The following is a 13921-nucleotide window of genomic DNA, read 5'->3' on the forward strand; positions in this document are numbered from 1 at the left end:
TTCTACAATTACAGTTTATGAGGCATGAAAGAAGCATATTTAAACCCTACTAAGCTCTCTCTCAACTATCTAACTACAAAATTGTTGTTGTAATTGCAGGGTACTGAACACACAAATGTCCAAGGGTCTAACAACTCACTACGATTATACAATCTTGAATGTCTATTTACACATGTAACATGTCATTGCAGTGGATTACATTGTGCAATTTGTCAGCCCGACTGGACATAGAAGTTTAAAACTCTATTTATGGGCAACAGTATTGTGTTCATAAGTACACTGACATTCAGTTGGTCTTGGAACCGGAGAGACCCATATGAGTATATATACCATGGGGATGGAAAACTGCATAGTTGAGTGTAAACCGATGATCCACTGAAAGCTTGCTAGGATTATGTTGTGGCTTCCATGACTGTTTTATGACATGAGATCCCCATTTTAAAGAGGAGTTTCTGTATGTGGAGGCACGGTATGGTCCCACAGTGGAAGCAGAGCAACCTCAACCATCACAACATGCATTGGTTATTCAATTCTAACAGGATAAGTACGTTATCCACTTCAAACAAGCAAAAACACAGCAATATATACACTCCAAAGGGAGACTGGCAAGACTGGCACAATTTGTGAAACAAAGTTTAGTCAAATTATACAAGAATCAATCTCAGGTACAGTCAGGAAGGGGAAGAGAGAGGATGTTTGCTTTCACCTGTCACATGCAGCCGTTTCCTAATTTCCAGACTATCATGAACAAGCCTCAGACTTAGAAACAAAGGGCCCCGCTAACAAAGCTTCCCACAGAGAATTGGCTGCGGCCTTGGTTGCTATTTACATACAGATGCATTGGTGAGAATTTGCATAATGTTTTTTGTAGCTGGGTGCTCAGGGGAGCAGCATTGTAACATATTGGTGCCTAATGAACTCTGAAAAAAATTGATTTTCCACAGAGTAAATTAAGAAATGCATTATAGCTGTTAAAGCAATCTTGGGGGAAATCGGAGCCTTCCTCTGCTAAACTACGCTTGATAAGTAATAAATTACATGTTACACTTATTTGCTTTAATTCATGCTAATTTTTCCCAATTAATGTATCACTGTAGTTCTGAGGGCAGCCACTGGAGATTTAATTATTTATTGGATTTTGGTGTGTATGTGCTTGTGTTGCATTGTTGGCAAACGATGTGTGTATGAATATTGTGAAGGACTGTTTGTGGATATTGTGTCGCACAAACTGTATTTGTATTTCTGCTATAACTGTTAATGTTTGTATGTGTGGGAGAGCGTCTATCAGCGACAGAGTGAAACCCCACGTCTGCCGGGACTTTCTGACAGAGGCCTGATTGTCTGTGGCTGCAGACTCAAGGCTCTCTCTCTCTTTCTGACACACACACACACACACACGATCTCAAACTAGTTTTGGCTGCCTTCCTCCCCTTCCTTCCTTCCCCTCCCTTCCCTTGCTAGCTCGCAGGGTGAGTCATTGTTTACAGGCCTTTCACTCTGCTGTCCTATCACCCTGCTCCTGACGCTACTTTTCCATTCAATCAGAGCCCCTGCATGTGGTGACATGACACCAGGCCTGGCCTTGCGTTTTCCTCCCTGAGACGTCTCCTGGGCCAACTGCCTCTGTCCACATGATAATCTGACTGCAGCTGGCTGTAGCGTTTCACCACTTATCCTGACAGTTTACTTTTTAGCCTATGCTTTAGGCTGATTGACTTCTAATGCACATTCGTGCCAGCAGGTAGGGGATTCAGTGTGTTGCTCAGATTCAGGGTTGCCAGAGATTAAACCTGTGACCATCCACATCCCCACTAGCCACTAAACTAATCTAATAATCCAAAAACACAACAGAAATATGATATGTAGCTATGGAGTAAGTGGAAAAAGTTGCATTTAGGGAAGTAAACTGTGACACTTTGCCCTTATCTGAATATCAACTGCCATTTGATTTAAGTAAAAACACACATATGTATAAACACACACCTTATTGGCCTTATTCTCGAATGGAATCTCAGGCCCGCTGCTGAATGTTCCTGTGCGAAGGTTTGGCAAAGCAGCTGGAAATATTTACTGTTGAATTAGCCTTTTGTTTCAGCAAGCTGTAGCAGAGAATAGCCCTCTCTGTTTCCCTGCTCATAACCTGCCGCTGAAGACATTTCTCCTGTAATAGCAATGCACGGAACTGCTGATATAAAGTTCAACCCGAGAACTTGATACAACTATGTGCAATCAGAAACTGTATGCAAATTCAAGTTTTACTGAGGAGATCTGCAAGCATACCTGGGAGAAAGAAAAAAAAACACAAACGCAAACAGGGACGACACGATGGCCTAGTTAGCTATCAGCCGGCTGTCAAACCTAATAGGAATTAGAAGGAGTTAACGTTACTTTGTTTCTCTCCCCTTTAAGTACTCCCTCTACCCCTGCACTCACTTCTGAGGCATCCACTAAGTATCCACCCTCATCACGCCAATATTAAAAAGCTTAGCTGACGATGGTTTTTCAAGTAAATTAGAGAAAACAAAATCTCTCAGATTAGTCAATTAAGTGGCACATTAGCCCGAGACTTAATTAAAAGATAGCGGGGCATACAGTCTTTAAGGATATTGAGAGGCGACGGGAGTGTTTAAACAGCAGATTGAACAAATGGCACTTATTAAAAACTTGACTGTGAGTCACTTGACACCTCACATATCCCCTGCACCTTGAGCTACATAAACAGAGTGTCAGCTCCCTGGGTTCCTGCTATGCAAATCTCGGGGATGAGGCAAAGAGAGGAAGTGCACTCGTCATACAGCATCCCCGCCTGGAACGTCAAGATGCCCTCCTACAATCAGCGGCTTAGCAACCACAGCAACCGGAGCGGAAACACAACGTTTACTATCTCACACTTTTCTTCCCAACAACACCACTTCTGGAGAGCGATTATCAATGTTTTTGAAGGCAAAAGGGAAATTAAACTTTCGGGGTTAAGATCTTGTGCTTTAACACAGAAAGTGTGTTAGTAGGTTTGGTCGGCAAAGAAAATGTCTTCTCACGAACACAAACCCCTTCTGAGATAATGTGTGTGTGCATGCTTAGTGTCAACCTCTCTGTGAAAGGCATCCTTAATTAAACCTTTTGTTCTTCCAAAATGACAAAAAAACGCAGAGCCTAGGCGAGCAAAAGGCAGTTATTGTGTCAGAGTGCTGAGACTGAAGAGCAAGGTACACTAAAACATCACAGTTCACTGCTCGTGTTGCCATCTCAGCGTCACTTTCTATCCGGAACAATGCGACAGCTGACAGCCCGCACCCAAGAATTATCACGCTAAACTGAATTATTTCTGCCACGTGTTAATTTATTAACAACCTGTGCATGCTCTAATGTAGCCTGCATTTGCATATACATTTTTAACCTGCGAGCTCAATCGTCTAGAATATTCTTTCGGGGGGCTGAGAATATTTCAAACCGCCTTTTGTTGCACCACGTTTGAATTTTCAAGACTGGGGTGGGAAAAAAACACGGAAGAAAGACACATAAATCTCATACATGTCCACAGGGCACATATTCTTTAAGGGCAGATATCTGCACTTCATCACCTTGCAACATATGAGATGTGGCATCTCCGATCTGAAGCCTCCTCCTCCTCCTTCTCCTCACTTGTTCTGCGCCTTGCTCCCTCTGTCGCTCTCTCTCTCTGTCTCAAAGAGGCACCTATGACTGCTTTCAGATGGCTTCAAATACTGCGAGCTGGCTTGTTTAGCTGCCTCCCCAGGACTTTTCTGTTAAAGAAGAGCAAACATACAGTATTAATAAGCGCCAATGAACTATTCATATTTGGCTTCAATTCACTAGATGGAATATGTAACTGTGAATACTCCCAGATACGTCTCATGAATACTCAAATCTGTAAACCTGTTTGTGTAAATGATATTATGCACACGGTGAAAAAGAAACATTTATTTACAGAACAGCCATGTGCTAACAAAGTATCTGGTTATATTATAGTATGTTGAATTATCACCTGACAGACAACGAAGATTAAGAAAAGTTATCTGTAGAATAATCAAACAAAATAAGACCTTAACAACCACCTTCACCTACCCAGGATGCTCCATTAAACATGCTAAGAATATGACATTTCCCACCAAGATAACCCACTCCCACGACTACAGTAAAAGTTGTCTTAAAAGTATATAATTGTATGGACCTCCGATTATTTATGTTCATGTTCATATCTGCGCCAAAGCAGATTTTTTGTTAAGTTATTTATTTGTTAAGTAAACCAATAAAACCTATTGGGTCAGTACACCCTAACACCTAAACTAAGTCTCTAACTGTGAAAATGCCCATTAAAAAATATTCAGGAACTTCTTTCTCGGGCTGTGTACTGGCAAGAATCTGGCAATACAATACGTATCACGAAACAGGGGTTATGATTTAATAAATAACAATATGTTGCAATACCGTAAGCAAGGCCAGATATTGCAGTTTTTTAATTTCATTTTAGGAAAACTGCCATAGTATAAATAAGACACCACCATAGCATACAATCTGAGTAAAAAGTTTAAAGTTTACTTTGGGGCACCCTGTAAGCTCTCAGGGTAGAGCTTGCACCCGATGCACTAAGGTTGAAATCCTTACCCCGGTGGTCCAGGTTTGAGTCCAACCTGTGGCCCTTTGCTGCATGTTTAGGCTTAAACACAACAATTGATTAAGTGAGAATCAATACAAACAAAACCAAATATCTGGACAATACCTGGAAGTAAGTCATAGTATGAGATATTTTTTATTTTTTTGTTATTTGGATATTCCTACTATTTAAAGCTTAGTCAAAAAGCAAAACTAAATCTATCACTTGTATGTGGTAATGGTATGCATAAAACAGTGCTACATTTACCCTGACAATGAACCGCCTGTATGACACACATGTTAATTTGCACTTCATGAAGTTCTCTCCCGAATGAGGAATGCGAGCAGGTGTTGCCGACGCACACCTGTAAACTTTCCCCACGTATGGAATTCCCTGCGGCGTGTGTACAAAAATCACCCTGCCAATGCCTAGTTACCTTTCTTTTAATCTGCGCCGCACACCACTCATCATCACAAACAAACTGTCACCACGGCAGTTTTGTTGCTGAACGGTGTGTAAACAAAGATGCAACCAGAGACGTGTTTATTTGTAGCAGATGAAACAATTAAAGACGCCTGACAGGCAAATAAAACACATCGAGGCAAAGCATCTGCTAGTATGATGTGTGTGTGTGTGGGGGGGGTTATCACTGCCGTATTGTTGTTGTTTGTGGTGGAGATTGTAGAGACAAGCCTAATAACCCAAGACACACTATATAGCGGGAAAACAATTTACCAGATCTGAAAAACAATTAACTCTGTTTTTCTGTTAAAGGTAAAGGAGAAAACAACAGCGTTCCTGGGGACATTATGGAAAAATACTCATGTCTGTTTGATATTCTGTTTTTCCCTGTTGTTAAAAAGCATGTTAGAGCCAGTTTATTTGTGTGTGTGCGTGTATGTGTGTGTGTGTGTGTGTGTGTGTGAGGGGCTTTGCCTGTCACTCATGTTAACTCAATGTGAAGAGGCTGCTCCAAGCGGAAAGTTGAGTCCTATATATTTGCCACAATGGCTGGTGTTATTAAGACCTTGATCCGTGTTTTCTTTCTGCATGGAGGGAGGTAAGCTACTAGATGCTCTTTCTCCCTCTCTCTTTGCTGTGTGGCTGGGCGGGGTGGATTGGTTGAGTCGGGTTAAGAGAAGACACACACACACACACACAAACACACATCTTGGGGCTCTGTAAACATCCCTGTTTCAAACCACCGTGAGGGAAAGTTTGCCGTTTGTGCTTGTGTTTATGCTCAATTTGAACCTTTTTTTTTTGGTGGAAGCTGTGAAAAATAAATACGGGTTGATGTACAAAAATGTCACAGTTGATCTGAAAAGAACATAAACAACCCAATATATGAAAAAGAGAGTATTATGCGACCTTCTTTGCCAGTAGTAGTAGAAAATCCAAGAAAATTCCAAAAGAAAACTACTGATAGAAAGCCAAATTGCAAAAGACATCTTTATTTCAAACGCAAATATTCTAGCATGTCTCACAATAGGACTTTTGGGTGTTTTGGTAAATCAAGCAGCTGATTTGATCATAAACTCATCCGGCTCTGTATGTGGTTGTAAATGCTCAGATAAACTACAACAAAACAAGCACGCCTTCCAAACAACCTGCCAATCATCCACAAGATCCAGATAACTGGAGGCCACTGGAGTCTGTGTTCATTTAAGTGATGTTAAGAACAAACAATCAAAAGTGCTGCTCGGGAGACCGCAACACGTCCACATCAGCAAATGACATGTAACAATGGTGACATCTAATTTATAGCTCAAGGAGCGTGTACAAGCAAATAAACAGGCATCCCTGGTCCACACGTCCCTCTCAATTTGCCTCTCCCACGGTCCACTGCCTTGCAGACGGAGGGGCGGAAGCAAAGTAGAAAAAAGTTGAAAGTGTGCAACTTTAAAGCTGATGTCTTACTTACAGGTCCAAGACCCCTGCTTCTGATAGAAAACCTGTGCAGGCATCCGTAAACCCTCCCTGAACACAAGCACACAAACAAAAAAATATTTCACTCGCACGCACAGTTATCAGGTATCATCTGATCTAAAGGGAGGAGGAGGTGGGGGGAAGGAGGGGATGTTTTCAACACTGTCAAGGAAGAAAGGAAATGATTTAAAAACATCTCGGCAACTCTTCTCTCCTTTCATTCTTCTCCGTTTCTCTCAGGCAGATGTTGTCGGCGCCGACTTCACGGGAGGGGTGGGAGGGGGGGCAGAAACTTTGAACCTCACCGCGCCCCATCCAGGAGGTTCTCAAGCTCCAGTCTCGTGATCTTGCTAACCGCCGCGTTATCTTTGCATCGCCGTGGCGACGCCTCCAGGTAACAAGGAGATTAGAAGCAGTCAGAGGCCCATGTACCACAGCAAAGCTTTAGCAAAAGGGGGTCTTTAAATATTTAAGGTGTGAGTACGATCACACATTGTTACTCTAAGAAGAGAGGGGAACAAAGAATACAAATCTGTCTCTTGGAAATCATTTACATTACATTGCCGAGACTCTGTTCTGAGACAATTTCTGAGTGTTCAATTTGAGTTTTCTTGTTTTAAAAAGTATACAAAATTGAACACGTGCAGCACTTCCTGCTGACAAAAAGATTTCATTTCTCATCAGCATTCTGTCACTGCTAATGCAATTTTTATGCACTTTTCATGTTGGCAACCACATCAATAATTTGTGCGACGGAAATAATAAGCAAACAAATAGCACGTGGTGTAAGAAGGCAGGCTTCTTCGGCCTCTTGTCAAAGTCAATTAGACTCCTCAGGTAATGACCCTATTTGCATTGTAAACCAGGGCCTTGTGTGAGAGGGCTAATGGGGCCACTACCTGAGGAGATTAATTGAAAGTGACATTACTTGAACTCTCCTCTCTCTTTTTTTTTTCTTTCTTGCAAAGCCCTCTGAAAGATCGTCTCATCTTATTTTAATGTCATGCCACAAGTCTAAACAGCGAGGTCGAATCTTTTCAAACTTTGACACGAGTGAGGAGGAGGACGAGGAGGAGGAGGGAGGGAAAGAAACAAGGTCATTGTGGTGCGTTAGGAGAGTGCGTTTTTTTCTTTAAAAGAAAAAAGCTGCATAATTTTAAGATTTACAAATGTAATTGCAAAAGAATGCACTACAAAAGATCAGAGCACACATGTTACGTGGGCTGTATTTTAGCAATTTAGCAACAAACGTCTGGATTAACTGATCTACTGCCTGACAATCACAAACCGCATTATGTTTACAACCCACGACACGTGCCATGATGCAACAATGCACATCATTTTCCTGATGTGCTCAGGATTCACAAATTGCACACAGATGCTGACAGTTATTGTATCTGCATCATTATCTTTAATGACTCACAACACAATATCATAAATACATCAGAACGAATCACATCCACGCTAACAGCCAGGTAATGATGGTTATTATGGATCCTATGGATTGACAAGAGGACTGGGGGAGAAAAGCATGTGCGAGTTATGTTTTCTGCCGTTTGACAAAAAGAAGCATTGATGTTCCATCTGGGAAAAAAAAAAAACAGATGGTGAATAAAGAGAAGTGTCACATATTACTGCTACCCCCTCTTGTCCTGTCTAATTAGTCATATTATACGTAATTAAAATATAGTTATAGTCTTATCAGGATACAACTCTCAGGTCTACTTCCAATATGGAAATAAAGGAAGCAAAACACCATTTATGTACCCATCTGCTTTTTTTTTTTCCTCATACGAAGCAACAGCAAAAGCAGTAATTTGTTCTTGTGGCCGAGGGCAGGAGACTTTCATTTTCAGAGTTTTATCCCACCCAATTGAGCAGAAAGAAGGGATAGATGGATGAATACATGGCTAGTCAGAGGAGGTGGCCACCGCCACACTCCTAATTTATTTAATATTGTAAGAGAAATGACCTTGAGATCAGGGAAGTGCTGAATTCCTCCCCAGACGGCAAACAGAAACAATGGAGCCGTCCTAATTGTGACATTACAATCCGGCGCACAGTGAGCGATCAGAGGGGGATTGATTAGAGGAGTGGAAAGGTGGACGACTTTGTGAAAAGGTCATTGCACACTCTACCTGGAGTTTTTAATATTTTCAACCCTCCGCCTCCTCTGTGAACGTGGAATAAAGTGAAAGAAAGAGAGAAAAAGTACAACTCCTGTGTGATTACAGACTTTCTGGACAGTGATATTTTCCCCAACGCATTAGTGAAAGAAGATGGTAATTTCCTGGGGCCAGGGTGTATCCAGGCAGAAAATGATAAAAGGAAATAAAGATAGAATGGAAGAGGGGATGGGGGGGTGGTTCTTCCACTCTGCTCTTCCAGCAGGGGTGCTGACGTGGAGGTTAATTGAGGGGTTAACAGGGGGTGGTGTCGGCTGAAGGTCAGACTGCTGTTCCAGCCAGCAGGAGGTCCCTGCTCCCTGATGACCTCATTGAGTGTTGTTGGCCATGTTTCCGTGTTAGCGCTAACGCTGCTGCCAGGTGAGCACCCTCTCTAATAGAGAAAGGACCAGAGGAGGGCTGTGGCAGAGTTGTGAAGGGGCAGAGAGGAGAGGTTACAGATGGGCCATCGTGAAACTCATACTTTCTGATGCACAGCTGCTCCATCCACAAGAGAAAAAAACAAGAAAATACAACCCAGCGAAGTCATGCTGACATCTGAAATGATATTATTCAAGATTGCAAAGACTGCAACCAGTTGCTGCAATAATAATGCAAGTTGAGCAATGCCAACCAAGACCTGGGACTGGAATAATACGAAGGAAACGGTTTATGAACTAGAAAACCAGCAGCAGAACTATGTTTTACAAGACAAATGACACAAGTGGAAGGAAATGGCAACAACCTCTGTCCTCGAACTACATTACATTGTAAATGTAAAAATGAATTTAATATCAGGGCTGCAACTAGCAATTATTTTCATTATCGACCAATCTGCTGAAGATTTTCTTGATTAATCAATTTACTATTTAGTCTATAAACCATCAGAAAACAGTGAAAAATAGCTATTATAATTTCTTACAGCCCAAACAGAGGTGCTGAAATGTCTTTATTGGATCAACAGTCCAAAGCCCAAAGATATTCAGTTTATTATCATATGCAACAAAGAGCAAGAGGTCCTCAAATTTAAGAAGCTGGAAAAGCAAATGTAAATGACAAAATCTATTCTCTAATTATCAAAATACTTGAATTTTCTGTCAATCGTTTAACTGATTAACCATCTTGTTGTTAGAGCTCCATTTGGATACAGTTTCTAGAATATTTCAAGATGTTACTGTAAACTCCCTACTGACTATTAAATGTGTGACACAACTCTTTGAACCTTAGAGATTGGAAGCACACAACAGCTGTAAAATCGGTTTAGACAGTGAGTGGACTGAGTATGCATGCAAGAATCAGTAACAGTCAGGGGGGTGGGGGGTGGAGGGGGAGTAGGAGTTCTTCAAGAGTCTGAAACTCGGAATATAAATTACGCCATGTGTGTCAAGATGCAAGATCCACAAGACTCCATATTCAAATAGAAGAGAGGGCTTGTTGGTCACACTTTGCCCCTGGGCATTACTGAGTTTGCTAGTGTAAAAACTGGAACATGATAAAGAAATGATGGACATAAAATATATCGTTTAAAAAATGTTCGCAAAGACAACAACCATACATTTCTTTGGTAATGTTTTATTTTTTAAAAACGGTTCTCTTTGAGATTGAAGATAAAGTACAAAACTAATAAAATGAGCTGTGAACTCCAATTTGACAAATGATGCATTGAGATGAAAATGATAAGGATCAAGTGTAAGGCACAGAATAAAAAAAAAGACATACCACTGTATAATATAAGAGGACAACTACTGTAGCTACATGTATATACGCTTTCTTTTTAGATGAATTCTTCACATTATCTATATAGTGTTTCCTTGACACTCTTTAGCCTGTAACAAACTTGTGGCGTGAGTTAATCATAAACATGAAAATGAGGTTTACTTTCTGCACATTATCTGCTGCAGAGGTGCCTATCCAGCCTCCTTTAACACAATAACAGTGCACCATTAAGATGAGCTGTACATGACAGCACATTATCTTTGTTGGCGTTAGGAAGGGACACTTTTTGTTACCATTTAGCATGCAGTGCTAATGAGGGCCAGCATTAAGTATCATCACTTAAACAACATCAAAGCGGATCTCCAAGACAAGAAAATGACTCCATTGGTGATTCACCACAAACTCATCTCGAGATACACAGAATTAAGGAACAGAGGGGAAAAAAGGAGAAGAAAACTGCCTTTACCCTGCATTAGTTTACCATTTCAACATGACAGTTCATGATTCCTTTTTTGTATTTTGAGTCACTGGGCTTGATACCCGAAAGCCGCTTATATGGCAACCAGGGTCACCATTTTTTAATTCCTTATCACGCCCCTCATGAACAGAGTGCAGTTCAACAAGTCACACTCACACAGTATGTACTGTACGTAGTATAGCATCACAGAGAAGACTTGTACCGTATGCAGCTGACAAAGCCTAATCGTTGATGGTTAACATTAGAGGAGGACTCTCGTAGAAATAAAGACATAAGCTGTACACATTGTTTATCTTAACGTTGCAGAAAACTGTACAGTGAGCTGAGTATTAAAAAAAAATGTGAATCTGCACTGTATTTCCAGTAAAACCCACGTCTTTGAATGCTGCCCAATCAGAGATGAGATTCTTTGGTACATGTTTTTATAGACTTTCCAGCACTTACAAAAGATTTCGCAAACAATCATGAGCTTATCAGCTATTTTGTGCAGGTTTTCTGTAATAATAGGCCACTTTGATTAAAAAATATAAAAGTAAAAACATCCCTAAAACAAGCACATTCTCTACTCTTTGGTTTTAGTAAGTAGCAGATTTGATGTCCTGATTCACCTTTGATATTTCACCAGTTTCAACTGTTCTACAGTAGATATGTGTAATGATAAGTCTGTGTTGCAAAACTACAGTATGCAACTAAGAATGTGTCACATAAACCTTTTACAGTGTTGTACAGTACAAAGACTGCAACCTCAGTTTTTGAGCATAAAAAAAAAAAAAGCACATGTATTGAAAATCAAAAATTTGGTGAATGTAAAGTTTTTTTGATTTTCATTTTCATCAAAAGTGTTTAGTGTATGGTCATGAAAATGACTAAAAAGATGCAAGATACAATTCGACAGCATTCCTGATGTAACAATAAAATCTTTAAGGCAGTCTGTGATAATACTTCTTACGCAAAAGGATAGAATACTTACTATACACTGAAGATTTAACTGACATGTTCATATATCTGGAGTTACTTCTAGCCCCTGCTGAGCTGGTTTTGATGGAGAAGCCCAGTGTCAAAATACATCTTTCAAAGCATGCTTTACTCACACTCACACACACACACACACACACACACACACACACACACACAGTCATCACAATCCACAAACACATATGTCGACCCTCACACACACACACAAACAAACACACATGTTCCCTCTGTCTGTTGCTGAATTCAAAGTGACAGCAGCAGCAATTTCCTTCCATTCTTCCATCCAGGGTCCAGTTAACCCCCCCCCGCAGAGGCACTCTGCTCTACACCCACGCAGGCCTCCCTATGTGGGGAAGCAGATGCCGCAGCACTCCATACAGATTTCCAGGCAATCTGAGGATTCGCAGCAGGCATCCATGATGCCACAGTCCATGTCACAGGGGCAGTTGCAGTCGTCGCCCAGGTCGTCGGTGCAGCAGCAGCAGCAGCAAGCCTCTGATGTGCATGCGCCGCACGAGGCCTGCGCCACCACCATGTTGCAAAGTGTCAGGAACTCACAGAACAGGCAGGCCAAGATGCAGTGGACACAGCAGTCTGGGTCAAACCGCCAAAACCAGCCAGGGTGACGAGTTGTAAAGTAAAACAAACGTGAAAAAAATCAATCAAAAAGAACAGAAACACAAACATGAAACACGCAAATATATAAAATAAAGATATGTATTTGTAATAGATTGACAAGTGTAAATACTCTTAAATTCTTACGTTTTTACCTAAATTAGTGCCTATTAATGAAAACAGCGTGGAGCAGAGTGAGTGAGAGATGACGTGAATGCTTGGCAGGCTGACAGGTGGAACAGAGCAGGTATGTGGTAAAGGGCAAGGGCTAACAAGGCAGGGGGGCTAGAAGGAAATAAAAGAAATTCAAAGAAATGAATTCCTCTCCTGCAGTTTTGATTAACGGACTGTTAAATAATTGTGACATTATCATGCAAACTGCCAGGTTGATCACACAAAGATGATTAGCAAAGTCCAAGAGTCTCTCCCGGTAAATAGGTGGATTAATGCTGGCAACGCTCACACCTCTGATTAACATTTAACCTCTTCACAGACCCCCTTTAAATAGCTGGTGGCATGTTTCAGCTTGTTGTTTCACAGCAATACAGAGTTCCCCTTTAAATTACCAATATACCCATTAACCATCACAAAACTGTTTCTGAATGGCTGAATTAGTTGCATTAAAACACTTCCATGTTGAATGGGTAATGAAAGGACACATTTTTACTTTAATCGACACCGTATGTTAGTAAAGACATGCACAGTAAGAGCAAGATGCAGAGTTTTCTTCCCAAATTCTTTTGACTCCAAAAGGAAATGTAATAACATGAAACTTTATATAGATAGGTGTTATATACAGACATTTAATCAAATCAAAGACCTTAATTTACCTGTTCTTTTTGTAAAAAAAACTTTTACTTGATCTAAACATATCTCTATAACCTTTTAAAAGCCGAAATTATAAAAAGCTTAATACAATAAAGTGGGAAAAAATTTAATATAAAGATACATTAAAAACAAAACCGAGATTGTTTATGCATAGCCCACAGATACACTGCTCCACTAATAAGAGATAAATGTACACAATTTATGTTGTCATCAATCATGGGGCTCCACACCAGAACTTCTGTAGTTGTCTAAGGCACTAAATCATACTAAATATCATTCGGTAAGTGCGCCTGGCATACACGCCTTGCAGCTGTCTCCTGTTTGAACCAAGGCCAGCGCAGCGCCACTGCTTTGGAGTGTTAAAAAGACATGATGTGGATGTATGCAGAAAAATAGCATTACAAACAGGGCACATTTGCATAACTTTCATCAGCCCATCTTGAGCTGTCAGAAGGGGCTGTTACTGATTGGGTTAGAGGGAGAGGGAAAGCGAAAGGAGGAGAGTGTGGAGGACAGCATGGGAAAGCAAGCTGTGGACCGCTGGATGCTCATGTTTGATTAATCAAAGTAGAGGGGAATTTTTTTATTTTTTTTCCTTCC

At 40.8% G+C, this 13921-nt stretch overlaps 1 protein-coding gene across 1 annotated transcript in view; it reads right to left on the minus strand.

Moving 5' to 3' along the window:
* Window positions 1-10261: 10261 nt before the first annotated feature.
* Window positions 10262-13921, minus strand: part of mdfic (MyoD family inhibitor domain containing) — a 21451-nt gene continuing 17791 nt past the window's right edge. The window contains exon 5 of the mRNA XM_035674393.1: window positions 10262-12472. Within this exon, the coding sequence (XP_035530286.1) occupies window positions 12222-12472 (251 nt within the window). The 3' untranslated portion in view covers window positions 10262-12221. The remainder of the gene's footprint in view (window positions 12473-13921) is intronic.

The sequence above is a fragment of the Morone saxatilis genome, unplaced genomic scaffold (assembly GCF_004916995.1).
Source record: "Morone saxatilis isolate NCDOM2014 unplaced genomic scaffold, NCSU_SB_2.0 Contig10, whole genome shotgun sequence".
In the NCBI taxonomy this organism is placed as follows: domain Eukaryota; kingdom Metazoa; phylum Chordata; class Actinopteri; family Moronidae; genus Morone; species Morone saxatilis.